General features: G+C 38.0%; 1 protein-coding gene across 1 annotated transcript in view; it reads left to right on the forward strand.

Moving 5' to 3' along the window:
- Positions 1-1,842: 1,842 nt before the first annotated feature.
- The window catches only part of luzp2 (leucine zipper protein 2), a 116,867-nt gene continuing 95,505 nt past the window's right edge, over positions 1,843-23,204 (forward strand). The window contains exon 1 of the mRNA XM_084123862.1: positions 1,843-2,357. Coding sequence (XP_083979988.1) covers positions 2,296-2,357 — 62 coding nt within the window. The 5' untranslated portion in view covers positions 1,843-2,295. The remainder of the gene's footprint in view (positions 2,358-23,204) is intronic.

The following is a 23,204-nucleotide window of genomic DNA, read 5'->3' on the forward strand; positions in this document are numbered from 1 at the left end:
TGTGAGCCTATCGTTTCCTAAAGAACGTAATAACCATTATGGGCCGTTTAACAGTCCATTTTACGTCTGTATTAAAACTATATTAACAATAAAATCTCTCGATATGCTCTACTCCAATCGGATTATAGTTTTTCTCCAATAAAAACTATTAAGTGCTGCAAAAGAGAAAACAAACTACAGTAAAGACGTGATCCGGAAGCTCAACTTGGACCGTTGTCATGGAAACGTCAAATTAAGTATTTTGGCGCAACATGGAAGCTCTTTTGGAAAGTTTGGACGCTTTTTGTGGTAGTGTAATTTAGTAGTCTGTATCGTGGAGCATTTCTTTGTCTCACACGGCCTCTAAAGACGTCCATCCTGTAAGTATCTCAAGAAATCAAAGTGTGAAAGAGTAAAAATGATATAAAATGAAATAAACCAAATAAAATGAATAGAAAAACAAGCCTATCGCGACGTTTCGGTATTTATAATACCTTCTTCAGGCAGGCTTGTTGTAAATATGGACAAAGAATAAAAGAAAAAGAAGATATATTATATATTTATACAATAATATGATATTCTATAATATATATTATATATTTCTCTAATAAATTGGTTTTAAATAAGTTTAATAACTTTTTTTGAATTGCAATACTGCAGCGCGATCTTCGTTTCAGCACGTTCAGCTAGTGAAGTGTGAATGGGTGGGCGCACGCTGTAAAGTTGTAAAGCTGTAAAAATCGAGGGAATTACGAACATTTATTTGCCCGTGTGAATGAGCCACCAAAAACACAGACGTCAGGGGGTAATTTCTTAATTACAGAGATCCAGGGGTAATACTAATCCCGTGCGAATAGGGCTATAGGCTACTTTACGCTGCTCTTCATGGTATGGGGCATGGGCTGCTCTCAGAACACGTCCGATTCGGCATTGCCCTGCGCGTACCCCAACTGATGACAGGAAGTTCAACATTTACTATACTTGTGGGGACATTTGGTCCAACACACACACACACACACACACACACACACACACACTACAGCAAATAGTAAAGTAGCAAATATATATATATAAATATATATATATATATATATATATATATATATATATATATATATATATATATATATATATATATATCTGATGTATTGCTCGAGAGACTGCAATTTCAAGGTCTGAATCAGAAGAGTGTCCTTTTCTCCGCAGATTATATTTGGTAAATTGTCTTCGGATTCTGTCATCCCTATATGTCACTCCATTCATAAACGTATCTTAAATTACTGCCATGTATGACTCGAGTGAGGCCATTGTGGGTCTTTCGGTACCATACAAGAAATAATCACAGGCTTATTGCGCGGCTATATATTGCGAATGCGCAAAGCGGTAAAACAACCGCGAGAACTGGAAAAATAAAGAAAAACGTAAATTAGCCGTAATATTTCGATTTGGTTTTTCTGTTTATTGGATTTTCGGTTTCGAGTAGAAAACCGAAAAAAAAGACATCAGCTTTCATTTTTTTGGTTCATATAGAACCACAGAAAAACGAAATATAGCCCGGTTTTCGTTTGCCAGATTAAATGGTAGCCTATAATTGAATGGTCAGATGATACACGGACCTAAAGCGAAGTGACTTGTGTGACTATTAAATTTATCATCATCGGTTTACCCTCTTAATCTCACAATATGAGACGGTGAGCAGGGAAATGTCTCATCAATTACTTTGACGGACAACAGAGAACAAAATGTCAAACTAATGAACCCTGCCATCAAAGTGTAATCTCCACGAAAATTGATTAATTTGGTCTTTGCGGAGCAACCCTGCTCCCCTCTAGCCCAGATAATCGCCCTGCCCCGTCCCAAGACAGATGGATATCATGTGGGACAAACCAGCAAGTATTCATCTCGCACTGGAACGCAGAAGAGAAAGAAAGACAGGGAGCCACTGGCTGTATTGATGCTGACATCACCTCACCACCTCAAATCATTCTCCAGTCTTCCTCTCCGGATCCCCCCCGCCCCGGCACCCTAGTTTCTGTCCATTAATAAATCCGTCCGTCTCCCTGTCCCTGCTATTTGAAGCCGAAGAGCCCCACACTTTCACACACACACCGCTTGCAGCGTTGCATCTGTCTGCCGTGCAGCGTGTGCCTCTGCGTTAACGCGTGTGTGCACCACAGAGAGAGAGAGAGAGAGAGAGAGAGAGAACGCGTGAGCGAGCCAGCGAGGAGAGGGAGAGAGAAAGGGAGAAGGGAAAAGCGAGCGATCGAGAGAAAAAGGGGCAAAGAGACACCGAGTGCATGAGAGCAAGACAAAGCAATGAAATTCATCGGAGCCGTTTACCTCCTGTTCCTCCTTCCTGCGTTAAGCTTCAACAGCAGGTAAGAGCAGATTTACATCTCCGGCGTTATCCTTCACACACATCGGTCTGTCTGGCGCGGACACAATAGCTGATTATGTTCATCTTTGACAGCCACAGTGATTGTGTGCTACTGTTAAAGCCTCTGTCTGTGCTTAAAAACCTGCGGAGAGAGAAGCACAGTGATTGAGACAGCACAGAGAGCGAGGTGAAAGATGCTTAACAGCTCAACTTTTTCCTGCCTCTGCTCTGGGCTTGGCTTGTGCTGCAGACAAAACAGAGACGTTGGCTTTCTGGCACACGGACTGAGGGAAATGTGGCAGGGGCTTGTGGCTAATGGGAAGGAGCAAGTTTTGTGGCAGTCAGAGCTTTGGGATGCCTGTGCAATTGCAGAATGTGTGTGTGTGTGTGTGTATTATGCAGTGAGGGGAAGAATCTGAGATGAGGAATAAAGAGAGAATAAAGGCAAAGCCAGGAGGAGTCTTGCAGAGTCAGGGAGTTTTCAAGGATTGATCATTAATTTAACTACTGATAAAGCTGTGCCTCTTCCTCTCTGAACACAGAGCACGGGAAAGGTCAGTGAGCATTCAGCCAAGATTTGAACATTGACTTTGTCATCTGTGAGGTGATCTTTATGCTCTTTTTCGGTGAATTAAACCGCGTATTAAAATCTTATTTGTTCTGCAAATACTTGAGCCCTTTAGACTTGTCCAGGGAGTGGCCCTCGAGTACACATGCTTGCAATACAAACATTGATACGGTTATTGTTTTTGTACACACACTCTTTACCACTGGTATGTAACAGTTATTTCAAAATCATCATTGTACAAAAATCATTTAATTAAACAAAAACCGGCAGATGTGCTTGCCAGATATCCAGCATTCTGTTGGAACGGTATGGCCTTTTGGTGCCTGGATATTTTACAGTTCATAACCATATATTTTGATGTACTGTTAATATACCAAGCTACTTGAACAACTAAAATCTGCTTTGTACTTGATAGATAGATAGATAGATAGATAGATAGATAGATCAAATTATAACCATCTATTACAAGACATAGCCTAGTATTACAGCCAGAACACAAGTATTTTCATTCCGTTTATAATAGTAACAAAATGTTATAAATAATTACAATATATCTTTTTCATTTTAATGTTTCGCATTGTCATATTTTCTGATTTAATATTATAATATAATTTCTCATCATGTTGTAAGGCAACTTACATTTACCGTGTTTTTATTGTTACATTTTTACATCGTTTTTTTTCTTCCCCTGTTAAAATTAGTTGCATTTCTTGTGTTTGTTTTAAATGAGATCCATAGCATGTACTTCTCTGATCAAAGTTTATTATTCAGACTTAAACATTATACACTTAAATCAAAGGCACAGCCTGAATAAAGTATGTTAATGTGGTTGTTTTATAACGTGAAGAGAAATTAACGTCACTTGCTTTTTCTTAATGCAAGACATTTATCAAGGCCAGTGTCTGTGAGTCACATCTCCAGATTCTCATTAGGACAATGTCAAACACACATTTGAAATACCTTTTCAAATCCGGAGATGAATCTTTCAATACAAACCCAGATGCGACTGCATTGAAAGTCACACTGGATGATGATGTCTGTGATGTTTACTGTACAGAGAAATCTTTTTGTACCAAAACATTTTTAATACATATTCCTTTTACATTTCCAGACTCTATTACTTGCGGTTACATTCATATAGAGAATACCCTTTTATCTGAAGCCATGGGACCAGACATTTGGCACAAGGTCACACTCTCAGCCATTGAGATACAGTGCAGTGGAGCAGAAAACAGCAACCTAATGACTCAAGTGGTGTAAAAAAATAACACTTGCCCTAATTTCCCTTGATTTCCCTCAGACTGAGCATCAAGACTCCTGTGTGTTTCAGTCATCAGTTGTCTTTGGTGATCCTTGACTGCTATTCTTTTGGGGATTTTTGTGTTTATATAACATCATATTCAGTTTTGTTGCTATACTAGCTAATCCAGCACACGATTTATAGTTTGTGGGTATAAGATGAAGATGAGTCTGTCACTTTTGGCCAGTTTTACCTTTTTAAAGATCATGGACTCGGAGAGAAATAGCCCATACAATCGCATATCAAGAATTAAAAGAGTTTTGTAGTGCATAAAACATGTAGAAGAGACAGTTGCATAGAACTCATAATATCTATCATTCATTCTCACTTATTATAAGTATAGAAATTTTAGTTTTTAAATTTTAAGAGTGTAGAGCTAAAATTTTTGATGTTTCCTTAAATTTTTAAACGACTTCCTTCAGATACTTTGGTGAAAAACATGGTCATAAAATATGTTTGCGTGGCTCTCATTTAGATATCCAGAATCCCTGCTCAGCAGTAAACCGCTCTCACGCCAACAGCAAAAACGCTTTCTCACAATTTACACCAACATTTCATCAATTCTGCTTACTGGTCTGCGAAGCTCAACAGACAAGTGTATTGAACTACACATGTATAAATCAGCAAAGCTGTACTATTCAGCATTTTATACAGAGAGATGATTACATTATGCTGCATAAGCATTTGATGTTTGGGGAAACCTACTCCAAACAGAACTGTACTGAGAGATTTCATCAGAGCCTCTTAAGTAGCGCAAAAACGGCTATAGATGAAATGAGGTGTTGCTTATTTGAAGTAATTGAATTCTTCCACCGCTACATGTGCATGGCATGCCTGTGCACTTGGATGATGAATAGGTCAGGCTGACTGATAAATGAATTGGGAACTTCATTTGAAAGGGTAACCATGACCTTGCCACACACTCATAAAACAGTAAATCTCGAACAGTAAAAGAAAATGACTATTCCTGCATGTATACATTTTCACCCCCGTAGGTTTGCATATGAATTGCTGTGTGTGCGTGTTACGCTCCATACATCATTGCTTTGGTAATACATCACTGTATGTTTCAGAATTGTTTATGCATTCATACAAGGCCACACACTTCTCACAGAATTCTTGTACCTTGTGAATATTGCGTCAAGTCTGAGTCATTTATTTCTTTTTAAAAAAGGTTTTACATAGCTACACGCTATGCACACACACACTACCATTCAACTTATATTCAGCACAGTTATAGATCGTGATTTCCACAAAAATATTAAGCAGCACAGCTGTTTTCAACACTGATAATATTAAGAAATGTTTCTTGCGCAGCAAATCATCATATTAGAATGATTTCTGAAGGATTATGTGACGCTGAAGACTGGAGTTATGATGCTAAAAAGTCAACTTTGCATCACAAAAAAAAAAAAAAAATGAAATATGAAAATATATTGAAATATGAAAATATATTTTGGTTGCACTTTGATTTAAGGTGACGTTGTTACATTGTACTTCCTCAATAAGTACTAAGTAATATTAACTATCTGGATTAGGGTTTGGTTTAGGGTTAGTTACTTACTTGTAATTATGCATAATTTACCGTTAATACCATAGTAAGTATGTAGTAACGTGTAACTACGTCACCTTAAAATACAGTATTTTTATTCAAATAAATGAAACTTCTCTGAAAAACATTTAAAAACCTCACAGACTTTGAACCTTTGTCTGGTTTATGTTCACCTAAAAAAACTGAAAATTCAATTGTCATCATTTATTCATCCATTTTCAATCCTGTATGCATTTGTTGTATAGAAGACAAAATGTTTTGAAGAATGTTTTTGTACTTTTAATGAAAGTCAGTGGGGTTCAAAACAGCACTGGACCTCAATGACTTTATATATGAAAACTGAAACATTGAGACATTTTAAAATGTTGTCTTTTGTGTTACACAGAATGAAAGGAATGAGGATAAGTAGCCTACGTGATGACAATTTACATTTTTAAATGACCTACCCTTTTTACACTTTCTTTCATGCCTTTGTTTGAATGATCAATTCCAGAATATGACCGTAAAAAGTTTTCCCATCTGCTCGGATAAGTTGTTAAACGCATAGGCGGAGTTTGACATTCGAGCCAGGGGGGGCAAAAAAAAAAAAAAAAAAACATTGTAGCAGCTGGGCCTGCATGGCCTATCAATTGGGGAACTCAGCACTAGCACATATGGACAAAACAAACATGCTAAATAAACATAAATTGTTAACCCAATAAAAAAAACAGTAGGCTACAACAATACAAATTTGTAAACAGGTAGAACTTTGCATAAACAGCCACTTGACTTCGCATCGCATCTTCGTTCGGACACAGTTAGGAGGATCAATAAAATGTGGACCACTTTTGCACTGTTAAAATATTATCTTTAACCAAAACGAAAAGATTTTTAAAGTTTTTCTTTCCTTTTTTCAAAACACATTGTTGGAAGCTTGTTTCTGCCACTGAATAATAAATAAATAATAGCGACTTTTTATCTCGAAATTCTGACTATTTTTCTCACAATTGCAGTCAGAATTGTGAGAAATAAAGTGGCAATTCAGAGAAATAAAGTAGCAATTGTGAGATATAAAGGCGCAATTGCGGGATATAAAGTCGCAATTCTGAGAAATTAAGTCGCAATTGCGTGTTATAAAGTTAGAATTGTAAACTATTCTGAGGTAAAAAAAAAAAAAAGAAGTCCGTCTTTTTTTCCCCTTAGAATTGGACTTTATATCTCACAATTGTGAGAAACGATGTCAGAATTGCGAGATATAAACTCGCAATTGCGTGTTATAAAGTCAGAATTGCGTGATATAAAGTTGCAATTGCGAGAAAAAAAGTCCGAATTCTGACTTTATATCACGCAATTCTGACGGAATTGTGGCGGAAATACATTGTGGCAATGAGAGTGATTAAAAAACAAGATATATTTCGCATTTTGTTGTACTTCATAAAACATTTAAAACATTTTGAGACACGGGAAAAATGAACAGTCACTCAACACTCAATACTCTCCACTTTTGAAACATATTGAACAGCATATTGAAAGCAGTGTGTTGAGTTTCTCCAGCTTAAGCAGTTATTTGGAAGAGAAATAAAACTTACAGTTTTGGTGTAACGAGTCCGAGATAACTACAACGCTATTAAATGCTAGCTTTTTTTACTAAAGCAGTATATGAAATCAGATGTATTACCTACCACCATTTAGTTGTTTTGTGTTATTTAAAATATTTATAATATCTTTTTTTAAACAATGCAATTATTATTTATTTTTTTGTTGAGAAAATGCAATTACGTTTCAGCCAACAGGGGGGGCAATGCTCCCCCTGCCCCCCCGCAAACTCCGCGCATGGTTAAACGTCTCTTTATCACATCCCCTGTATTGTGGCTCTGGGTTTTGGTTTCCCGGCTCAAGTGGCTTAGTTCACTGTTACAACTGTCAGTGCTTTTCAGTTCCGCTCGCATGCCTGCAGCGTCTCCCTCAGGATCGCAGTCTCTCTCTCTGATGACTCCAACTTTGATGTAGGGAACCGTGGCAGCCTCTTCTGCCAAAACTTTGCCTCCAGTGAAGTGACTGAAATGTCAAAAAGAGCGTTTGCCAAGGTATAAATGTAAGACGAAAGGTTGGGAACTCCCATTTTAAACCTAGATCAAGATTGGCGGATGGGTCATGTGATTGCTCATGTGCGCTTTTCTCTCCCCTGCAGAAGCCTTCTTTTGTTTTTATCAGGCAAAGCCTCAGAGGCAGCGGTGTCATGTCGGAAAATGACTGGGAAGACAAACTCATTGTGCGTGTGGATCGATGTCATGGTGGCTGGTGGGAGGGGGTCATATGTCTCGTAGCCGTGCTCGATCATTACCCATAAATCATGGTTTTAATGGCTTGAACATTCCCGCTGATATCCTTGCGCTCTGGCTACTGGGATGCGATAAAATATTCCATTCTTGCTTTGTGTGAATAATGACCTTGAATGATGCTTTATGGTTGCCGTGGCAACCGCGATTGTTCCCTTGATAGGAGTCGCTCTCGTCTGCGAGTGTACTAGCAGGATTTGCAGTGAACACGCTGATGAGTGACGGTCATGCGCTTTTCTCGCTTTTGTGCGATTTGTTTAGTAGTGAGAATGACATGTCGCTTTGTGCGTCATTCCTTTGGTAAACTGAGACAATGTAGTTTCTAATTCAGGTTAACCCAGTTGCATGCGATTGAAACTTTTTTTAGTGGTTTGAGAAGAAATGTTTCTTTTGCTCCCATTCCCCCCCCCCCCCCCCCCCTCCCTTATCTTCCTCGGCAGCATCATGGGGGGTTAAACCTCTGAAATCTGAAAATGTTCTTAAAATATCCATCCTGACGCAATCGCTTTAATCTGACAGCCTCTCCCTGTATGTCACTGATAGATTCTAAAGAATAAGAATCTGCCATGGCTATATCTTGCGTTCAGAGTGGAGAAGAGCATGTGCCAGGCTGGAGAATTGAACAGATTTGTTGGCAGATCCAGAGGTGCCCATGCGTGAACGCGCCCAGAGTGCTTGGCATCGTGAGTAGTAAATGGAAGAGGTCCAACATTATTCTGTGCTCACCTGCGTGATGCATGGCAGCCACCTTACAGACCTCTTTCTCTCCTCAAGTCACATCTGTTATGTGCACTGGGAGATCTCTATTAGAAATTCTGATTACATTTTAGCATTAGATTTCTTTAATTCATGTTTTACCCAGCTGAAGGAGCATGATTTATGTATATTAAAGGAATTTTCTGGGTTCAGTGCAAGTTAAGTTCAGTCAATAAAAATGAATTTGGACTTGTCCCTTCTTCATTATTTACTGATTTATTTAAAAATCTGGGTTACAGTGAGACATTTACAATGGAAGTGAATGGGGCCAATTTGTAAACATTAAAAGTTCACTGTTTTAATTGTAAGACTGCAAGACTTATACAATATTGTCCAGATTCACAGACAAGGCTTAAAGCTACACTGTGTAAATTTTTTAGTTGATTCTTAGCAAAAAACACTTAGTTCTTTCAAAAATATATGTGCTCATTAATGTATATTTACTTCTTTCAAGTAATAAAGTATTCTCGTAAGTTTATAATCTGCCATTGAAAGTACATACGGGTGAGGGGTTCGAATGCCGGTCGCCATGTTGCCCCTCCATCTTGAAACTACATTAGCCAAAGAGGGACATACCTGTAAATTCAAGCTTCGCCTTTCGCGCTTTACACTCAGTGACAGAGACGAATGCGAGGAAGAGATTACTCGTGACTGCCGGCAGATTTGAAAGATTGCTGATGGAGGATCACGGCTATTTTCGAGGACATGTAGCAGAGTCGCCAAGGAAGCGAAAGAGAGAATTAAAACGTCAACGCGACAGGCAAATCAGCAAGATCAAAGTCAATATTGGAGTAACTTTTCCCAGATGGAAAGAGCTCATGAGGAGCAAAGATTTTAAAACGGACGCCGAAGTTGCCTGCTTTCTTCTCGACAGGTAATTCAGCCTATTTGTGTAAATTCGAAGTTTTATAGTTGCTTGTCTAACCATAGCATGGTTGTGCATAACGCCAGAACGACCTCTAGTATAACTTGTGTTACTTTTCCTCACGTCAATGGTGAAAAAGTATTGTTTACCTTGTAACATAAATCTGTGCTGCGACGGATCACAGGCGATGAATAGTTTTAAAGGTGCAATTGGACGAAGTCGAACTGGAAGCCATGTTAATCTTGGAATAATACGGCCACCGTAGGAGTTAAAACGCCCTCGAAATTGAAAGGAACAGAAACTAATATTCACTGGGTAGTCATATACAGTTTCACTGCTAGATGGGGGAAATTATCACACAGTGTAGCTTTAAGCCAGTCTAGACTAAAGTACATATTTGAGTTGTTCTAACTGATAGCAACTTGCACTAACATAACTTAAAATATTTCAGTTCCATTGTTTGGTCTCAAGATGCAACCAGTAATATTTTTTTCTTAAGGCACATTTATAAAAGCTACTAATTGAACTAAAGCCTAATCCTGTCTTAATCTAAGCCCTGTCTGTGAAACCGGGCCTATGTGTGTTAACTTCATGTTAGTGTGAAATATGCTTGCTAAATAACCTTCTGTTTAAAGTTATATCCAATTTCAAACTTCGTCATCACAATGTAATGCTTTAGGCACTAAAGCAACTGTAAAAACAGAATAGAAGAATTAAAGGAATCGTTAACCCAAAAATGAAAATTTGCTGTTAATTAATTCACAATCAGGCCATCCAAGAGGTGGCTTTTTTTCTTCAGCTGAACTGTAAAGAAGATTTTTAGCTGAAACCGTGGTCCTTGGTGATTCGTAAAATGCAAGTCAATGTTTGTCATCACTTTTGGAGTCCAAAAACATATACAGGCAAAACAAAATTAATACCCGTGGCTTCTGACGACTCGTTGAGGTCTTATGAAGAAAAATTATCAGTCTGTTCAAGAAACTGGGGCCAGATTCATGAATATCTTCTAAAGAAAGAAGTTAAGACAATTTCTTAAGATAAATTCTAAGAAGTTTGTAAGAATGTTCAATTTGGAACTGAACAAGTTGTTTTCAAATGTTTTCTGAAGAACATATTTTCTTTAAGAGACTTTGGTGTTATTTAATTGAAATCTCATATTTTTTGCACAGACTGCAGATTACCGTAGATATTGTAATATTTTCGTTCGACTGAATGTGCTCCGCAATTGCTTCGCTTCATAAGACCCCAATGTATCGTCAGAAGCCACGGGTATTCATTTTGTTTTGACTGTATATACAAAGTTCTGTAATGAAACTCAATGGTGCAGGCATCACATCGTTATCTATAGGGCACATCTGATTGGTTCCTGCTGTATCAGTAGCCAATGAGCTCGCAGCTCAACCTTCAAATATTTGATTAGCATTTGCCTTAGCAGCATGCTTTCAGAAACCCTTCACCTTCCCCAGCTCCACCTGTATAGATCTGCTATGGGTAATTCATGTACGCTATATTGTACAGCAGCAGCATGTCTTACTTAATCACAGCCGCGTGTCGTATGTGTATTAGCTGTAGCGAGCAGTACTTGCTCAGCATTGTAGCAGATCTATTCCACCAAGACCAAATATATCAACATTGTCATATCCATTACCATGCCAAACACTCATGACAGGAATGTTTTTTTTTTTTTTTTTTACTCCTAAAGTGACGGTAAACATTGATTTGCATTATACAAATCACCAAGGACCACGGTTTCAGCTAAAAATCTTCTTTACTGTTCTTCTGAAGAAAAAGTCACCTACATTTTGGATGGGTGAATAAGTTATCAGCAAATTTTCATTTTTGGTTGAATTATCCCTTTGATGTTAGTGCTTTTATAAAATAATAAGCTTCACATTTATGCTTTAAAATCCTCCAAAAATGACCATAACCTTGTTTTTAACCATTATGCCAAATCCTGTTGACTTGACTTGAATCTGTAATATTGCTTTAATGTGTGAAGTAAAAAATGTCATTACTATTTAGCTTGACCTACATAGTACTGTATGCATTAAAAAGGAATATAACGTTTTTTACCGTTTTCTGTGATAGGATCAACCATATTCTTTATGCAAGTGTGATGTTTGAAGTGGGACGGTGGCTTTGATGAGATAAGCCAATCAGAAAGAGAGGTTCTCCTGAGATGTTCTGAATGCGCAGACAATGTCATAAGTGCGAGGATATGCATGCAGATGGGGGTAGATTGGAGGTTAGTGGCGAGAGGTGTTGTCCTGAGCTCTTGTCTTGACAAAGAGTGAAAATTGAAATTCGAGAGGCATACCGTAATCAGAATGCCATGGCAACCGAGCAGGATGTCAAACAGTCACAAAGTAAATTAGCAATAAACAGAACCTTGCTCTGCCACGACAAATATAAAACTAATTAAAGCACCTGGATTTCATTAAAAAAGTAGGCTATGTAAAACATCCAAACATATTATAGTATTGGTTGAATGTTGATTGTCCAAAGCATAATGTAAATGTGTTCCATGAGCATTTAACCCAGAAACTATGTAAACATGGCTATGGTGGAACAAATTTACATTGGAACAAAGACAAAAAAGACATATAAACATTGTTTTATACAGTGAACAGTCACACATAATGTAATTGTAGGATGTTAAATTCATGTTCTGTTCTAACTGGCTTCTGTTTTATAGCATTTGTGCCAACTTGCCATCGAGGAAAAAATACCAGACAGACAGTATGTATGTTTAAACAGAAGTTTATTCTCTTTTAACACATAAATAGTTTGTGATCTCGAGATGGGGTTTTATTATGGCATTTGCTAATTTCCAAGTCCAATCTGAATGTCGACAGTTTATTTATTTTATATTATGATTAGAAACTAAATGCAAAGAATTTATATATCATATCTTATACAGTATCTTTAATAGCATATTTAATGGAGTTGTGGTTTACATTGTTTCTTTCTGATGAACTCAAATGCTCCAGTGAGCTAGTGACATTTTTTTATTTGATAACATCAGCTTTATATCTTGCACTTTAAAGGTTTTCTGGATTTGAAGTAAGTAAGATTTTGCTGTGAGTGCAAAGGTTCCCGGGTTCAAATTTTGTGTGATATATAACACATTTTTATCAGTAACATTACAGTACTGTATGTCGGTAGATGTGTATCCACATAGGGAGCGGTGCTGGTCTGAGAGAACATATAGCAACCTTAGCAAACACGCAGCAACACATACAAACTCACTGGAGGAGGCTATTGCTTTTGTTTTTCTGTGGTCAAAGGAAAGGCTTTCATAAAGTAGTGCGGACAAAATCAAATACAAACTTTGCCTTCTCATTTTTGAAGTCCAACATTGGTTAGTAGGCTATGCAAACGGACATGCAGATGAGGTCAGATTGATCAGCAAACATAAACAGAAGCTCAACCGAACCTGCTTGACACACGAGAATGAATCTCATTGGTTCTTGCAAAAGCTCAAACGTGCTGAGTAAAGTGAGAATGAACCTCATTGGTTCTTGCAGAAGCTTAAACGTGCTGCGTAACACAAGAATGCACCTCATTGGTTCTCGCTAGGCTTGCTGCAATAGTCGTGGCACTGCCCCCCACCGTCATTTTTTTTTTTTTTTTTTTTACAGTAATAAACATAATTTAGTTTAGTTAGAGTACAGACAGTTCATTTTAAAAACTGAATGCGTCTGCTCAATTCAGCGTGAGCTAATCGAGAGTCGCAGCACAGATCAGCAGCAGGAGTCAGATTTCATTAATCACATGGCGAGAGTGAGGTGAGCTGACTGACAAGACGATGGCGGAAGATTTGTTTTTTAAAGCGAAATGTAAAATTTTATACTGTTTTGTTGTTGTGTTTTTCATTAAGAATAATAATGAACCCAGCATTCAAGCAATTGCTGCCCCCGAATTGCTGCTAATTCGACTTAAAAGCGAGGTGGAAAACAGGGAAACCGGTATTACCGGTGTTGTCACACGTCGATTAACCAATAAGAAAATGTCCTCGCCTTCGCATCCCTAGTTCTCGCACGATAAGGGAAAATGCTTGAGTTTCCGTTTAGCACAACTGATGTGTGACTTGATGAATGTGTATATGTGAATAAAACCCTAAATTCAATCTGTTCATATCTGAGTTGGTCTAAACCAATTCATATGGATTACTTTTACGATCTTTTTATGAACTTTTTGAAGCGTCAAAGTGGTAGTTGCGTAGCTGTCAATGGAGGGACAGAAAGCTCTCAGATTTAATCAAAAAGATCTTTTGTTAATGACAGAATTTTCATTTTGGGGTGAACTAGCCCTTTAATGTATAGAGGAGGGTGTGCATCATGACCTTTTGTATTTCTTGGTCAACTTCATAATATGATCATTCTTTGTGTGCCACTATGAAAGGACATGAATGAATATGCAAAACCTCTTAGCGGAATTATAGCAGAAATCATAAAGCCGTGTCTTATAAACACTCTAATAGGATTGTAAGGGACATATAAATAAGCAAGCAGCGGGAACTGTTTCCGAGGAGGAGGGAGAGCATGGCCACAGGAGATTTGCCAGACAAAGAGAGTGGATGAATATGCCTTTCCCAGTGGTAGAAGTTTGAAACCCTACATCAGCTGGGCTTCATATGATAGAGTGGGTAAGAGAGGCTGACGGTTGAGCTGTTTAAATAGAGGGACAGGGAGCGCCACACTGTGCATTTGCTTCAATTTAATGCCTACAGGAAGTGAGTGGTGTGAAGTATTGCATTGGGTGTTCTGCGTTTGTTACGCAGACATTCAAGCATGTCTGGTTCTTGTCGCCATAGGAGTAAATTGAACTGTCAAAAACATACAGTTTAAGACAGCTCACAAACCTCATGAACCCTCCAACCTGCCCTGAAAAGAACCCAGAACCTGTTATTCAGAAGCGGTTCCATTTTGTAAAAAATACCGGCGTTCGTTTGGATCACATACTTGCAGGGTTCTGCCGATGTGGATGGAATACTCAATCACAATTGAATCTACCGCGTGAATAAGACCAGTGTAGTCCAATTACAGAATGAATGACTCTTATGAAACAGCATAACCAATTTAGTCCGATTCCCAAACAAATTATGGGCAGCTTTTTAGTGAATCAAAAACAGTGTTGCTGCATTCAAAATTGAAAACTCTCTTGAGTAGGTGCTTATTTTGAATAAGTTATTACTCTGTGACCGCTAAAAAAGTATGTTATATTTAGTATTAATGTGTTTATGAATGTAATACTGACATATATTCGCCATGTTGTCATTATCATGTGACCTACCAGCGTCAGTTTCGTCACTTAACTGTCATTCTCAAAGCCTCTCCCATGGCCTCATGGGATAGTGAAGTGTCCATCAGAATCTCACCGAAAGTACTGTAGGAGGTCATCCGGGGACTTTTCGCCAGCACTGTGTGTGCTGTGAATTCAGACATACTTCTTTTGTCACATACTGTTTTTTTATTGAGTATTGATCAATCAATGGAAGTATTGATTTCGGATGCAGCCTGAAGCAGTGACTCCCAAACAAATGGGAGTCAAAACTAATTTTTTGGGGTGAATCAAAAACATACATCGTAACCACTTGGCTTGTTTTAGTTTGAGTCAACATACACAACTAATAAGTGTTTTTACACATTTTAATTAGTGTTTTTAATAGTAAATTAGTGAAATATGTGAGTATGTTGTTTATTTAGGATTGTCGTTTAATATATGAAGCCAGTTGCTGGACAGCATTTATGCAGCCTCTAAAATGACTGAAAAGTTACTAAAAAAGTCTATGTAAGCACACCTAAATGGTTTAAATTAAAATATTTATTACTGATATTTTTCATCATTTGGAAATGAAATTGCATTTCATTTCCAAATATGTATTCATTAAAACAAACTGGATTCAGAACCAGAATTGTTATATACTTTGATTCCCATCCCTGGTGAGAAACATTTTCTAGTACCAAACACATCCATTTCTAATCAAAGCTGAGTGGAAGGCTGTTTATTTGTAAACGGGAAGCCTTTTCACTTGGTTAAATGAATATAGATAACCCTACCAAAATTGTTTCCCTGCTGACATTTCTAATTGAGATAAAAATGAAAGCACCAAGGAATTGATGGTTACTGGGAAGTTAAGGCAGAGATTTTGCAAGCCAGATGTTTTGGTGAACAGCATGATTGTCAATTTCCATAAACCGAACATTCATCTGATCTCATAAAAGGCGCACAGCAAAGCTTGGCCTTGGTTCAGGCTGCTGCTTTTTCTTTTAATAAGAGAGTTCTTAGCGATGGAAGCATTGATGAGGCAATTCATTCTTCCTGTCTTCTTTTCTCATCCTCTCAGGGTCAACTTCTCAAGACTCTTCTTGTCGTTTTTGTTCACTCTTTATTTTTTTCTCTCCAGTCATTTCTGAGTACTGAGATGATTTACATTTCAGATGAACTCAAAGTTCACGGACAGATAGAGGCAGAGAGACCACTGCTAAAACAGAATAACCCTGGGACAGAATGCACTTTGTTTGTCCTGTTTTCCCTGGACTAGGTGTGCTACATTATACCTGTTTCTCAGAAATTTGTCGTTTTTAAAGGATTTGAAGGAAAGGTATTGCCAGAGTCAACATATTAAGGTCACAATATATGAATGAATCAGTCTGCCTTTAAAGCTTTAAACTCGTTTTTTTCCCCCAATATTTAAGGTCCTTAAATAATTGACTTAATTGCTAATGTATTGCATGGTTGCTGTACCCTGGTAATCCAGAGTTCTCGTGAGAGCACAAGTTGAATTTGCTCAGCGAGTTACTCTGGTGTCGAATAATGATGCTCATTAAATATGCCCCTCGATCTGAGATGCACCAATCACATCGGGTTATCTGATATAGGCGGGCCAGAGGCGAGATGACGACAGCGCTGTGACGTCATTAGTAAACATTGCAAGATGGCTATGGATACCAGTTGTTTGAAACGGCTTTGGCCGCTACAATGAACGAGTTAGACTTGGCTTTTTATCTAAAGCAGGAACAGAAGACGGCGCTCGAATCGTTCCTTTGCCAGAAAGGCGTTTTTGCTGTTTCGCCGACCGGATACGGTAAGAGTCGAATCTACCAGTTAGCTCCGCTGGTAGCCGGGGTTTATTGTTGTGATTGGTCATAGTGTTATCCAATTGCATGCAGCGAGATTTTCAAATGCACGCTTGGTGCCGCCCCTCGAGCTGGCCGATTTTCATTAGTCGACGCCAGACCATTAATTTTTTAGATTTAGGTCTGGATTTCCAGGCTATGGTTGCTGTGTAATTTAGCATATATCATGAGACATAATTGCATAGATCATCTATATATTCCGAAGAACATTATTTTACAATAATTGAAACAATACACCATTAAAACATTATATAGATTTTCTAAAATCCATTTACATTTTTCATCATTATCTCAAAAGGTCTTAAATTGAATCTTGCACACATTACATTATGTTAAACACATGCAACAAGAACAGTCCTCTTGTTTAAAATTCTCTCTATAACATAAATGATCATGACTAAGGATCAATAAGGGTTATGATAGACTGTATTTGAGACAAATGGACACACAATTGTGTGTGTAGGGTAGTTTACATGCATGTTTGCATTTTATTTATTTTTTCTGTTTTAAAAATATGTAGAAAACTTAACTATTATACATATGTAATATTCACAGATATTTCCCTACTTGTAAAAACATCAGATATTTACTATATGTATATATGTATGAACAGCATGAATGATGAACAGATGATATATATATATATATGTTTATATATATATATATATATATATATATATATATATATATATAAATAATCAGGAATAATAATGAATAACATTATACAGGCTCTGTAGAGTTGCATAATTAAAAGAAAATTGTGTAAGTAATTGTGCTTTATAGCAAACCATATGCCAATTCCGTCACACAAATTATCAAGAAATTATTTTGCATTTAAAGTAGCTTCTATATTTGGCAACAACAAAAACTGCCTATTGAATTTAATAGACGTGTGGTGTACAAAATATGGGAATAGATTTGAAACCATCCTGTGGTCTAAATTAAACCCATCTTTGAAGGGAATTGGTCAATATGTATTGATGTATCTAGCAGTGTTGACCCATAAAGAGTTATAGGCAGGGGAAAACTCGTTTTGTGAGACAAGAGAAACGGCAAGAGATTGCACCTAAACACAGGTGAATGCCTAGGAGCATTCTGAACCAAACAAATAAATAATCCTTTTCACACAAACCTTTATTTTTTTCCAGTGTAGTTGCCGTTTTGTCCCAGAACTCGAGAATCAGTGCTGTGAATCTAAAGTGACATTTGTCAGAAATAAAACTTTTCTGATAAAGTGGTTTAGCATGCAGTATTCCCTGCCCTGTTCTGTCTGATCCAGAGCTTTGATTATAAAGTCCTGATTGTAAAGTCATATCTCTCGGCAGGACCCTGCGGATCTGTCTGTCTTTTTTTTTATTTTAAACTTTGTGCATGCTGTAGAGAAAAAGGAAAGTAACCTTGACACCCCCTTCGAAAGAAAAATGGCTGCCTGTCAGTCAAACTTGAATCTCCCAGCAGCTTTGCGACCTGAGGTGTGTCAGGACAAGGCCGGAGGGGGAAATTGTGTGTGTGTGTGTGTTTATGTATGTGCATGTATTGTCGTTTGGGGATCTAGGGCGGATGCGAGTCCAAAAATGTCCGGTCGTTTGTGAGTTTTATTCAGCCATCAATCTTGTCACCAAGGTTGATCAGAGTCCAGGGAGCGGATGAGGCTTTTTCTCTCTCCACGGTATCGAGGGTAACAACACTGCAATGCAACGACATGAGCGGATTGCATGGATGCCACACGGTTTTACTTGAAAAGGACAAAGGGGACATTCAGAATGATCGACTAACTGACGCTTAAAGAACCCTCTGAATTATTTAAGCCGGAAACTCTTTAGCCCCTTTTCAAGCGACGTCCTCTAGCATCTGCAAAGTTGCGTGCATTAAGCCAAGGTGTTCGAAAGCATTAGCTGATTGAGAAGACAAACTGAAGTCAAAGATATATGGACTTACATTTATTAGATGTTTCCAATGTTTTTCACAGGCTCTAGGGGTAAATTACTCTGAAACAAATGATGTCTGTAAAATAAAAAAAAACATTGTACTTTTAGTTTCAATCTTTCAGTAGAACTAATGCACGTTAATTCTCCGCTTGCATTAGTTCCAGCATTAGGGTGATCCAAACGGAGAGTGAAATAATAAGAGCTTTCCGAATCTTCACACCCTGAGCTGTTTTTCTAAGAAGACAGCAGAAATTAGTTTTCCGGCTCTCGAGTCCTCTCTCAGGATCGGTCTGGTTGGGTGTGGTGTAATGGCTTGGCTCTGATGCCTCTATTTATGTTACCAATTTTTAGTGGAGCAGCATGAATAATTTAAGAGGGAAAAGATGGTAGAAGCAACAACAAACTATATCCGGGTGTTTGTCAAGCAGCCGTCGCACCATGAAAGCTTCTTATAAATCATGATTGTATCTCTGTCCCCGCCTCGTCGTGGCTTTGTCTTGTCTCTCTCCCTTAATAGCCTGTAATTGGTCCCCCATGGAACCGAAAAGAAAGAGCAGAGATGCGTAACTCACTAGTGATTACTCAGATTAAAGTGTGCAAGGAAAGACTTGGTCAGACATGTACAAAAGATAACTTCATGAATAATACATGCTACAAATCTATGGCTCTGATCATGAAAGGAGGATGGCCCAGGGCCGGAGGGAGCCCGCATTTGTGTTGAATGATCGAGGGGCCCGTAACCGGAATCTCATGGGTTTTGGGAAGAAACTTCAAAGCGTAGCGGTTAGGGCTGTTATTTAAAGCGTTCATTTAATAAAAAAATAAATAAAGTGAATTAAATTAATAGTGACCCCTGGCCTGTATGTTATTTTAGAGCAATTCATAAGAATTTACAGAGAACCATACAGAATCGTACAGAATGGTAACAGGTCTAAACTATTCTTTAGTATATATATATATATATATATATTTATTTTACATAAATGCAATTAAAAATTGGCTTTGACTTTGGATTAAATAATAGTCAACTTACAGCAAACTAAAGTATTAATTAAAATTCTTCACAGTTAGTTGTAAACAGAATGTGTTTAATTCACTAAAAAGATCCGGCTCAGTAGACGCATTCGTTCAGGTGTCGGACTTGTTTTGCGGTTTGTTTTTGATTCACTAAAAATAACTTGCTCATATTCATTTGTTCGGGAACTGGACTGCATTGGTTTTGCGGTATGTTTTTGATTCACTTAAAATAACCTGCTCATTAGAGTAATTCTGTCAGGAATCGGACTTCACTGGTTCTACTGTATGTGTTTGATTCGCTCAAAAGAACGACTCATTAGTGTATTTATTTCAGGAATCGGACTTCGCTTGTTTTACTGTATGTGTTTGATTCACTAAAAAGAACGACTCATTAGTGTAATTCGTTCAGGAATCGGACTTCACAGGTTTTACTGTATGTGTTCGATTCGCTCAAAAGAACCAGCTCATTAGGGAATTGGACTTCACATGTTTCCAGTCATTTTTTTGATTTACTTAAAAGACTCATTAGAATCATTCCTTCAGGTATTGGACTTCACATGTTTAGCTGTATATGCTTGATTCACTAAAGAGAATCAGCTCATTAGGGTAATTTCTTCAGGAATTAGACTTCACTTTTTTTACCGTGTTGGTGATTCAGTTAAAAGGACCCGGCTCGTTGGTGTAATTCGTTCAGGAATTTGGTTTCACTCGTTTTGCTGTATGTTTTGCTCATTTTGCTGTATGATTCACTAAAAAGAACGACTCATTAGTGTAATTCGTTCGGGAATCGGACTTCACTGGTTTTACTGTATGTGTTTGATTCACTAAAAAGAACCAGCTCATTAGGGAATCGGACTTCACATGTTTGCAGTATTTTTTTTTTATTTACTTTAAAGACTCATTAGAATCATTCCTTCAGGTATTGGACTTCACATGTTTAGCTGTATATGCTTGATTCACTAAAGAGAATCAGCTCATTAGGGTAATTTCTTCAGGAATTGGACTTCACTTTTTTTACCGTGTTGGTGATTCAGTTAAAAGGACCTGGCTCGTTGGTGTAATTCGTTCAGGAATTTGGTTTCACTCGTTTTGCTGTATGTTTTGCTTGTTTTGCTGTATGATTCACTAAAAAGAACCAGCTCATTAGGGTAATTCCTTCAGGAATAGGACTTCTTGTTTCAGTTTTTTGAAAAACATACAAGAAGTATCGCAGGAAACTCTCGTCAGTGTATTTTTGTACAGTTCTGACCACATCAGAAGAAGATAATACTGTATGTTGACTTCAAAATCCACTTTCTGTCTATTCTGCCACAATTCATTTGAATTATCCCCAGCAAATATTGATATATATGCGGTTTATTTGATTAATCATGTCAATAAATCAAACTTTTGACAGCCTAAGTAACAGTGCAGGTGTTTAGATCATATAGATCCACGAAGCTGTTGAGGAGAATCTGGCACAGAGGCCTTTCCCTTTTCATGATGGCTGGAAAGAAATGTGACAGAAAATTGATTTTGATGTCATACATTGTATAACAGCCAGGGTAGCACCCTTATGTGGCTATCTTTTGTTCTCAGGCTTACGTTAACCCCCACTGCTTCAACCTTTAAATCTGTCTATTTTCTCCGCCTTATTTCATTTCCAAAATGTCATATTTGCTCCTTTGGCTCGCTCCCTACATAAATCTGAATCCCTTATCAGGATACCCGCTACACCCCGGACGACACGGGGATGGATCCCGTTATTTTATCTAATCTCCCTCACCAAGCATATTCTGTGTCTGCCTCCATCTCCTCTGACAGGAAAGCTGCTTGCATTAGCGCTGTATCTATCCAGTGCGGTGCAATGTTTTGCCCTGACACCTCTCTCTGATAAGCACCCTCCTCCCCCAACCCCCCGCGTGTGCGTCAGTGAAGAGCGAGTATTTTGCCACCGATGTCTCTCAAGCAAAAACTGATAAAATACCCAGCCAATAATGCTGCAGGGGAACATTATCTGTTGGGCCGATATTTCATTTCTCTGGGTTTGTTTTTCCTTTTTTAGGGTGGACTCGCAAGGTCTATTTCCGCCACACCAGGCTCTGTGCTGCAGAGCGAATTTCTTTGTTTATTCTCTGCAAATAAAATGCTGGATCGAGCGACAAAATGGCACTGAGCAGAGCAGCAAATCTAAGCAGTTGTTTATGGGATTGTAAGCACACGCTCAGCATGAGAGCTGCGCTCGGCTGGTGTTAAGTGTTGAGATATGAGCTGGAATGTTAAATCAAATGCCTCATTTGGTTCCAAACTTTTCTGAGAAATGGTGTTTTTGCGGTTCTGCTCAACAGGAGTTTTGCTGTGAAGAGTGGCTCTTTGAAGGCGTGTTATTGGCAGTGCCCTGATATGCCACCAACTAATTTCTGTTCTGTGTGTTGAATTTAAACTGTGAAATATAACAGGGCTTGGTAATGGAAAAGCTCTCAGGTGTGTCTGGCTTTAGCAATGACTTTATCATTGGATTTGTCAATAGCACAGTGTGTGTGTTTGTGTACTTGCATCTGTCTAGCCTTGTTTGTGCCACATGTTTTCCATAGTGTATACAGTTGTGCCAAAAACACTTTGGCTACTGTTCAAAAGATATATTATATTATATTATATTATATTATATTATATTATATTATATTATATTATATTATATTATATTATATTATATTATATTATATTATATTATATTATCCTAAGAAATAATTAAAAAACAATTATGCCAAACTGCTTAAAATAAGCTTTTCTTTTCAATAGTTTTGATCTTTTAAGGAAGGTTTCTTTTATTGATATCAGTTCTCACCCTGACATTTTTGACTTTATCCTCCCCCCAAAAAATATCAGAATTGATTTGAACTATTCATGCCATTCTATGTGTAAATTGCATGCATTTTGTGAATAAATTAAAAGATAATAGATAGCCTGGTCAAGTTGGAACGTCTCATCTTTGACACAAGTTTGTTTATGCTATTTTTATTTTTTATTTTTTATAAATGCCTTTTGGTTTTATTTTAATAAATAAAGCAAAGACATTCATTAAGTGTGACTGAAGTGTCCAAACGCTTTCTGGGGCCACTTTTATGTGCCCGTTATGGCTGTTTGTATGGGCTTTTGTGCCATTGTTTGACAGTGTGAGCCCTAGGGGTGGTGGGAACTGTTGGTTTCTGTGGTGAGGGCTGACATAGTGCTGGATGCTGGTCAGCAGGGCCTTTGGTGAAAGGCCGTTGTTATGTTGCTGAAGTCCACAGCTTCCATTTGCCCGGTTTGTCTGTCTGGGATCTCTCCTGGCTGGGCTCGCGGCTGTGACGATGCTGACAGGATGACAGCAGGGACGCACAGGGGTGAATGTCAATGTGGGCGAGACCAGTTTCTGCATGATCT

The sequence above is a fragment of the Abramis brama genome (genome assembly GCF_963993115.1).
Source record: "Abramis brama genome assembly, chromosome: 9".
Classification (NCBI taxonomy): domain Eukaryota; kingdom Metazoa; phylum Chordata; class Actinopteri; order Cypriniformes; family Leuciscidae; genus Abramis; species Abramis brama.